Here is a 9,611-nt window from a genome sequence, read left to right on the forward strand (position 1 = left end):
GGGGGGGGGTTGTTGTATCTTTCAGTCCTGGCGTGTGGAACAGAGAGTAGGTTGGTGCTGTCTATCACTTCTCCTCTACAGGCAGTTAACCAATCACAGAAAGGGGACTTGTAGAGAGAGATTGAGTAATTCAGTAATTCATGAGTAATTCATCTAAACATTAGCCTCTGTGTAGAGTCAGAGATCAAAGGTCAAACTGCATCGGTGCAGAAGTTGAACTACATAGGAGGCAAAGAAGGAAGAAAGGGTAGGAGTGAACATGGGAAGGAAGACATAAACAACCAACCCATAATAGCTTTTAGGTAACTGCCTTACTTTGTGTTGCATCCACACATGCATAACTCAATATCATGATTGCAAATGTAGGATCTCTCTCTCTCTGAATCTCTTGTGTTTTCAGTCGGTGAGGATCCAGGACCCTCGTGTGTGTGTGGGCTTCTCTGTGAACGGCTCGTACAACGTAGCGATCACACACGGAGGCCGCGCTGACTCCCCTGCCGTCAACCTCAGCCTGTTCAGAGTGCAGCCGGACCACAACCTTACACTGGTGAAGCCCCTCACTTCTTTGTCGATTCATTTGGGGTCCTAATGATTTTTGTTTTCTACCTGTTAAGATGACGTAAGATCTACACGGTCACTGGCCTTATTATGTTCCTATGATACGTCACTCCTATGAGACGTTCCTATGATACAGTCACTCAATGGCAGTGGCATTATGTTGAGTATTGTATTCATTTCATTCAAATTCAACCCTTTTCCCCCTAGGAACAAACGTTGGCTGTTGAAGCTCTTGATGTCAAACACTTCTCCGTTGAAGGAAGAGACTACTTGATTGCCTCGAGCCAGGTGAGTTTGGGGGTTAAAATGAACATGACTTGCCATAACCTGTGAGGCATACCGGTACAGTACTACACAGGTGTCCTAGATCACGATACCCATATGCACACCACCACATTCCTATTGTCATTCAAACCAAAATGCCCAATGGATAGAGTCCACACCACCCGGAGTTGATTTCGACTAGCTAGTTTGCTAACTCCTCCTGTTTCTACCAGGTGTTTGTTCGGACTGGGAGTACCTTTGTTGTTCATCAGAGCCTGGAGCTTCAGGGTGTCCTCAGTGTGTCTCTGTTCTCCCACGGGACCGGTCTCTACCTGGCTGCCTGTGTGGGGAAAGAGACTGAGGACGGCTGTGTACTGTTCCAGTGGAGTCAAGGACACTTCCAGAACCCCAGGCCTCTGCCTGTCAGCAGCAGAGCTCAACAAGTGGAGTCCCTCACCATGGGAGCAGACGTTCTCCTGTTGGTCGTCACTGAAGGTGACCTCACGTGACCCCCGTCTACGAACCATGCCCTTTGCCACCTCAGTATTTGTGTTTGCAATCAACAATCTTCTATGTTGACGTTTTGCTACGGTGCCATTTTGTTCTCACTCTGAAATGGCGCATGTGGTGCAGAGATGGTGTACTGCAGTTATGATACGTAAAGGCATAGTCAATGTGTCCCCGGTCTACTAAAGACAAAACATGATCTGTGTGCACCGATGGGAGGGAGAACGGCGCCAAAAGTCCTAATGTATATTGGAGCATGTATTTATGTATGTTTTGATGAAACACCACAGACCACAATCCACATAAGCGAAGTAGGTAGGCTCTATGCTGTGAGTTTACTGGAAGGCTCACTGTAGTAGGCCATAGGGAAACCACAGAAAGGCTCAGGGGGTGTAATTTATAGTAGTTGGGTGTGTCAGCATGGCCCTTGCTTAACATAACCGCCTCGTGAAAGAATAGAGTGCTAACATAAAGCTCTGTCTGTCTGTGTGTGCGTGCGTGCGTGCGTGTGTGTGTGTGTGTGTGTGTGCATGCGTGGGTGGGCGCGTTCATCCGTGTGTGTGTTCCTATCCTCAGGTTCCTCTACCTCCTGTGAGGTGTTTGTATGGAGAGCCATGCAGCAGTTCCCTCAGCACAGCCAGTCTATCCCCCACCCTGGCCTGGGCTCTGCCCACCCCTTCACCCTACCCTCAGGGATCAGTGAGTACACACACGCGCACTGATGGTCAACTTTCTTCACACAGGTGAACTGAGAGACCCCTAAGTGTTATCATTCAATCAATACTATCAGTACTATCAATACGATCAATACGATGACGATGGCGATGGTGATGGTGATTATAATTATGACGACCCTCGTTAATTCAAAGACACCTCCAAATCTTTAACATTTTGTAGTCTCATCAAATTGTATTGGTCACCTACACGTGTTTAGCAGATGTTATTGCGGGTGTAACGAAATGCTTGTGCTTCTAGTTCCGACAGTGCAGCAATATCTAACGAGTAATATCTAACAGTTTCACAAATCATCCCCTGTTTCCCCACTGAAGATGTGTCTCTCTGTTTCTCCCTCTGTGTCTCTCTCAGCCCATGTCCTGCTGGCGGGGAGGAATGGCTCAGCGCTGTACTCCTGGAGGTCTGACATCAGTCTGTTTGCCATGGTGCTCAGGTCTCCTTCAGCCTCTCACTTCCTCTCTCTACCTCTACCCTACTTCAACACCACCAAGAGCCTCATAGCAGCCACCGAGCCCTCAGGCTCAACCCTGTATGAGCTCACCACGGTCTCCAACCACTCTGACTTCATACCCAGGTACCTATGATACCCCACTGTTCCCATGGCAACCCGTTACATTCTGACCAGAGGTATTGATCATTGGTTTGATCAAACTTTGTGCAAACTTTCATTTTGCGTTGTTTCGTTGTCACACAAGTGTGTTGTTGCTCCCACTTCATTCTTCGTGGTTGTCTTCTCCGACCGTTGTCCGTTTGCTCTCTGCCGCCACACTCTCAGCTATGGCGAGTTGCGTTTCACACCCGGCGACCGGGAGTTGGAGATTGCGGTGAACATCATCGACGACGGTGCCCCGGAGGAGGAAGAACAGTTCCGTGTGGTCCTAAGAAATCCCAAGGGAGGGGCTGAGATTGGCTTTGGTGGTCAGATGACCGTGCTTATTCCAACCAATGACGACGCCCATGGAGTCATAGGCTTTGCACAGGTACCCTCCTCTGTTGCTTAACTGTGATTCACAGTGCATTTCAAACTAGGTTTTTGTCACTTGCATTTATATATTTATAAATATATATGTGTTCATGTTTTTATTTATCGGTTCCAATACATTTGAATGGTCAAATCTACATTATATTGCACACTGATGTTGCCTCTCTCCAGGGCTCTCTATCTGTGGAAGTGGAGGAGTTGGCGCGGAGCAACCCTATCTCTCTGAGTGTTGAGAGGAGGAGAGGAACCTTCGGCAGACTGACCGTCCACTGGGCAGCCAACGGCAGTCTGGAAGACATCTTTCCCACGTCAGGAGTGGTGAGGCTCTCTCTCTCTCTCAGGATTATCTCTTTCACTGTTAACTTTGAGGAAAATGTAGACGTAGAGAAATAGAAGAAATACAGAACAACTTACTGATGTGAATTTTCCAAATTTAGTTGATTAGTTCATTGGTTGTGAATTGACTTCCTGGATTGGCTAAGCTACAGAGGAACTGACATCATCTACCGTCAACTGTTTACGATCTCAGGTGACGTTTTCTGAGGGCCAGGTGATGGCTACCATCTCTTTGACCGTGGTAGCAGACAGCTTTCCTGAGTTGAGGGAGAGGGTCACCCTTACCCTTTTGGATGTCACCACAGTGGGCCTAGACCAGCTCTCCAGGGGGGCGCTGATTGACCCACAGAGGGCACAGGCCCTCCTCACCATCCTGCCCAACGGTTCGCCCTATGGGGTGATAGGCTGGCACCTGGACTCCCAGTACCTCCACACACAGGAGCCCCAGAGTAAGAGGCCAGCTGTTTGGATTGACTTTAAATATATATGTATTTATACAGGAAAAAAATATGTGAGATTGTGTATAGTTAAGAACGATACATATGCAATTATCTTACACATCAAGAACAAAAAAAAGCCATATTTGAACCATGTCCATTTTTAAAGCTACTAAAGTGTATGGTAGGTTGTCATGAGTGGTCACAACTTCATTTGACAGGAGCTATGACATTGGTAGGACTCATTATCCAAATTGTTTCTGTCCTTGCACAGGTTGTAAGGTTTATGTTTTTTATTTTTTATTTTACTAGGCAAGTCAGTTAAGAACAAATTCTTATTTTCAATGACAGCCTAGTTCAGGGGCAGAACGACAGATTTTTACCTTGTCAGCTCGGGGATTTGATCTCGCAACCTTTCGGTTACTAGTCCAACGCTCTAACCACTAGGCTACCTATGTGTGTTGTCTGACGCTCCTTGTCCGTGTTTGCCTCTGCTTTCACCTCAGAGAGTCCCGCTAATGTCACCCTCACCATTGTGAGAGAGCAGGGAGTGTCTGGGGAGGTGGCGGTCCACTACCAGACCAGACCGGCCCTGTCCCAGCCCCCCTCCAACCAGGCCAGCACCCCACAGGACTACACATCCCGGGAGGACACCGTCATCATGAAGGAGCATGCCACCATGGCTCTCGTCACCATCACCATCCTACCAGTACGAAAATAATAGAATATGACTTTATCGACAAACAATCACCAGGTGTCCTCCTGGGACGCCTGAGGGCAGTACAGTAGGATCCGCTCTACTTTTCCCTCTTTTCCTCTCCTCTTCTCTCCTCTCTTTACTTCTCCTCCCCTCTCCAACCCAAGCAGTGTGGATTTACATTTACATTTAAGTCATTTAGCAGACGCTCTTATCCAGAGCGACTTACAAATTGGGTAGATTGAGTAGATTGAGCACATGTAAGTGAAATATATACGTTGTCATGACGATATAAACTTGATATATACTTGTTCTAGAACAAGTATGACCGTGTTCTAGAACAAGTATGACCATACTATCCATTGGCTAATACAGTAATCTGGAGTGAAGGTAATGGTTTTAAAACAGTTAATAAATGTGATAGGGGATAACACACTCTCTCTAGTGACAGAACCATGTACTCTACATGACCAACAGTATGTGGACACCTGATCGTCAAACATCTCATTCCAAAATTATGGGTATTAATATTGAGTTGGTCCCCCCTTTGCTGCTATAACAGCCTCCACTCTTCTGTGAAGGCTTTCCACTAGATGTTGGAACATTTCTGCAGGGACTTGCTTCCATTCAGCCACAAGAGCATTAGTGAGGTCGGGCACTGATGTTGAGCGATTAGGCCTGGCTCGCAGTCGGCGTTCCAATTCATCCCAGAGGTGTTGGATGGGGTTGAGGTCAGGGCTCTGTGCAGGCCAGTCAAGTTCTTCCAGACTGAGCTCGACAAACCATTTCTGCATGGACCTGGCTTTGTGTACGGAGAAAGGGTCATGCTGAAACAGGAAAGGGCCTTGCTCAAACTGTTCACACAAAGCTGGAAGCACAGAATCGTCTAGAATATCATTGTATGCTGTAGAGTTAAGATATCCCTTCACTGGAACTAAGGGGCCCGAACCATGAAAAACAGCCCCAGACCATTATTCCTCATTTCATGAAGCTCCCGACGAACAGTTCTTGTGCTGACGTTGCTTCCAGAGGCAGTTTGGAACTCAGCTAGCTGAGTGTTGCAACCGAGGACTGACGATTCTTAAGAGCTACGCGCTTCAGCACTCTGCAGTCCTGTTCTGTGAGCTTGTGTGGCCTACCACTTCACGGCTGAGCCGTTGTTGCTCCTAGAGGTTTACACTTCACAATAACAGCACTTACAGTTGACCAGAGAAGCTCAGGTCAGAAATTTGACAAACTGACTTGTTGGAAAGGTGGCATTCTATTACGGTGCCACGTTGAAAGTCACTGAGCTCTTCAGGAAGGCCATTCTACTGCCAATGTTTGTCTATGGAGATTGCATGGCGGTGTGCTTGATTTTATACACCTGTCAGCAACAGGGTGTGGCTTAAATAGCCGAATCCACACATTTTAATGGGTTTCCATATACTCCTGTGTATATATAGTGTAGCTATGACGGGTTCCTACACGATTTCTTGATTTCTCAGACAGACCACTTCGTAGTTAAATCATGTTATTTAACCCACTGATAACACAGGCTTTTACCAAACTGACAGGAGTTTCATGTTTATTTCTGGGGGTGGATTATCCCTTTAACTAACACACACACACAGTGCGCTCGCTGAGTCCTAGGACCTATCACGTCTTCACGCTGCCACGGGGATACACAGAATAGGACAGGGTTAACCCCCCCCCCCCCTCCTCTCACCTGGAACATGTGATGTGTAGCTGGGTGCGTTGCAGGGAACCTTGGCAGCGTCCAGGCTGGTCTCCAGGGTCTGAGCAGGTCCAGTTTCTTCCAGGCCGTGTCGTAGAGAGACGCCAGCACCGTGCCTCTGTTCAGTAGCAGCTGCGACAGACGGCCTGCGCCCAGACCCTGCACCACCGTCTGCTTACACAACTCATCTAACGACACCTGCACAATTAACAAATTACACATTTTACTTCAATCACGACAGAAGTAAAAAATGTATGAAGACAATACAACATTTTGATCAATCAAGTACATAACATCCCAGGGCCTCCTTCCTACCTTGCCGTCGGCTCCAAAGTCCTTGCCTCCACCTGTGCTGTAAGGTCCAGGCCCAGGGCCGACAGGGTGCTGCAGAGAGCCAGCCCAGGGTCTGGGTGGGAAGACCATCAGCATCTGACGGACAAACTCTGCTGTGAAACGCCTTGATGGGCCGGGTCATCTGCTCCTCGCTCACTACCACCGCCGCCGCCCCCGGACAGGGGCTTCCCTGGTAGACCTACACCCCCCAGACCCACTACTGCTACTGGGCCGTTGGAGGGAGGAGGTCCTCAGCCGCTGGGGGGCACGTACCTGGGGAGGGAGGGGAGGGAGTCAAACTCACTTATACAATGTTTGAGATACTGTTTCATAGGGCTGGGAATTGCCAGGGACCTTGTGACACAATACATTCATGATACAGGTGGCGATACGATATGTATTTAGATTCTCACGATTCTATATGGATTGCTATTCGATAGTGATTCTAGTGATTCAATGTTCCAAACATACTGCTCACTATACGTCTGCTGCAGAAGGACAAGAGAAAGGCATGAGAAAACACATTTAGGTCAGCCCTGGAGACAGAAGCCCTGGAGAAAAAGCCCTGGAGACAAAAGCCCTGGAGACAAAGCCCTGGAGACAAAAGCCCTGAGACAGAAGCCCTGGAGACAGAAGCCCTGGAGACAGAAGCCCTGGAGACAAAGCCCTGGAGACAGAAGCCCTGGAGACAGAAGCCCTGAGACAGAAGCCCTGGAGACAGAAGCCCTGGAGACAGAAGCCCTGGAGACAGAAAGCCCTGGAGACAGAAGCCCTGGAGACAGAAGCCCTGGAAGACAGAAGCCCTGGAGACAGAAAGCCCTGGAGACAGAAGCCCTGGAGACAGAAGCCCTGGAGACAGAAGCCCTGGAACAGAAGCCCTGGAGACAGAAGCCCTGGAGACAGAAGCCCTGGAGACAAGCCCTGGAGACAGAAGCCCTGAGACAGAAGCCCTGGAGACAGAAGCCCTGGAGACAGAAAGCCCTGAGACAGAAAGCCCTGGAGACAGAAGCCCTGGAACAGAAAGCCCTGGAGACAGAAGCCCTGGAGACAGAAGCCCTGGAGAGACAGAAGCCCTGGAGACAGAAGCCCTGGAGACAGAAGCCCTGGAGACAGAAGCCCTGGAGACAGAAGCCCTGGAGACAGAAGCCCTGGAACAGAAGCCCTGGAGACAGAAGCCCGGAGACAGAAGCTGGAGACAGAAGGGCTGGAGACAGAAGGGCTGGAGACAGAAGGGCTGGAGACAGAAGGGCTGGAGACAGAAAGCTGGAGACAGAAGGGCTGGAGACAGAAGGGCTGGAGACAGAAAGGGCTGGAGACAGAAGGGCTGGAGACAGAAGGCTGGAGACAGAAGGGCTGGAGACAGAAGGGTGAGACAGAAGGGCTGGAAGACAGAAGGGCTGGAGACAGAAGGGCTGGAACAGAAGGGCGGAGACAGAAGGGCTGGAGAAAAGGCTGGAGATAAGGCTGGAATAGAAGGTGGAATAGAAGGGCTGGAGAAGAAGGCTGGAGATAGAAGGGCTGGAGATAGAAGCTGGAGATAGAAGGGATGGAGATAGAAGGCTGGAGATAGAAGGGGGACAGAAGGGCTGGAGATAGAAGGGCTGGAGATAGAAGGCTGGAGATAGAGGGCTGGAGATAGAAGGAGGCTGGAGATAGAAGGGCTGGAGATAGAAGGGCTGGAGATAGAAGGGCTGGAGATAGAAGGCTGGAGATAGAAGGGCTGGAGATAGAAGGGCTGGAGATAGAAGGGCTGGAGATAGAAGGGCTGGAGATAGAAGGGCTGGAGATAGAAGGGCTGAGATAGAAGGCTGGAGATAGAAGGGCTGGAGATAGAAGGGCTGGAGATAGAAGGCTGGAGATAGAAGGGCTGGAGATAGAAGGGCTGGAGATAGAAAGGGCTGGAATAGAGGGCTGGAGATAGAGGCTGGAGATAGAAGGGTGGAGATAGAAGGCTGGAGATAGAAGGGCTGGAGATAGAAGGGCTGGAGATAGAAGGGCTGAGATAAAGGGCTGGAGATAGAAGGCTGGAGATAGAAGGCTGGAGATAGAAGGGCTGGAGATAGAAGGGCTGAAACCAACTGGCTCCATTTAGACAGTTGGAGAACAAGCTGCTGAGAGAAAATACTGGAGTTCTGGAGCAGGAACAGACAACTAGCGATAGTCAAAACGGTAGGATACATTGTCATAATAATTATACTGATAAGTATCTGTATGTATTTAAACCGGTTTCTCTAGTTGGAAAAACACGAGTGGATGAAACCTTTTTCCTAAGACCACCCCTTTTTTCATCTGACACAAAGCAGCTCTCAGATACCAATTTACAGTGTTGACCTCTACTGCTGGTAGACCTGCTACACTATAGCTGAGTGACAGACCAACTTTCATAACAACAGAGACATAACATGACATTTGAAATGTCTTTATTCTTTTGTAACTTGAGTGAGTGTAATATGTACAGTTGGTAACTTTTTATTTTCACTTTTGTTTATTAACTAGTTCACTTGCTTTGGCAATGTAAACATATGTTCCCATACCAATAAAGCCCTTTAAATTGAAAATGAATTTTGACACAGAGAGACTATGACGCCATCAGTGTTCTCACCAGAGAGTGTCTGACGAAGGACCCACAGAGCCTGAAAAACTCCCTGATGGTTTTGGAGTCTCTTGAGGAAGAAGATCTCCTCCAGAAACATGTCTGTGAGGACCGCTGTGGAAGAAATGGACCTGGGCCGCCCGCGCCTCACGCATCACATCCACCTTCCGCCACGCCGGCGCACTCCATGGAAATCATCTAGAAAGAGAGAGGGGAGAGAGAGAAAGAGAGGAGAGAGAGAGAAAGAGAGGGAGAGAGAGAGAAAGAGAGGGAGAGAGAGGTTAAGAGAAAGAGAGAGTTAGAGGAAAGAGAGAGGTTAGAGAGAAAAGAGAGGTTAAGAGATAAGAGAGAGGTTAGAGAGAGAAAGAGAGGTTAGAGAGAAAGAGAGAGGTAGAGAGAAAGAAGAAAGAGGTATGAAGAGAAGAGAAGGAGGGTAGAGAGAAGAGAAGGTT

General features: G+C 48.6%; 1 protein-coding gene and 1 pseudogene across 1 annotated transcript; one reads left to right on the top strand and one right to left on the bottom strand.

The window, feature by feature from the left end:
* Positions 1-400: 400 nt before the first annotated feature.
* Positions 401-4,694, top strand: LOC112075602 (adhesion G-protein coupled receptor V1-like; the record flags this gene model as incomplete). Its single annotated transcript, XM_024142572.2, has 9 exons — positions 401-547; positions 766-846; positions 1,056-1,317; positions 1,906-2,028; positions 2,416-2,638; positions 2,840-3,044; positions 3,218-3,364; positions 3,576-3,831; positions 4,326-4,694. Coding segments are annotated over 9 exons (1,659 nt in total), but the record flags the coding sequence as incomplete, so codon positions are not given.
* Positions 4,695-6,220: 1,526 nt separating this feature from the next.
* The window catches only part of LOC112075603 (serine/threonine-protein kinase SMG1-like), a 78,249-nt pseudogene continuing 74,858 nt past the window's right edge, over positions 6,221-9,611 (bottom strand).

Source organism: Salvelinus sp. IW2-2015, unplaced genomic scaffold (assembly GCF_002910315.2).
Source record: "Salvelinus sp. IW2-2015 unplaced genomic scaffold, ASM291031v2 Un_scaffold3265, whole genome shotgun sequence".
In the NCBI taxonomy this organism is placed as follows: domain Eukaryota; kingdom Metazoa; phylum Chordata; class Actinopteri; order Salmoniformes; family Salmonidae; genus Salvelinus; species Salvelinus sp. IW2-2015.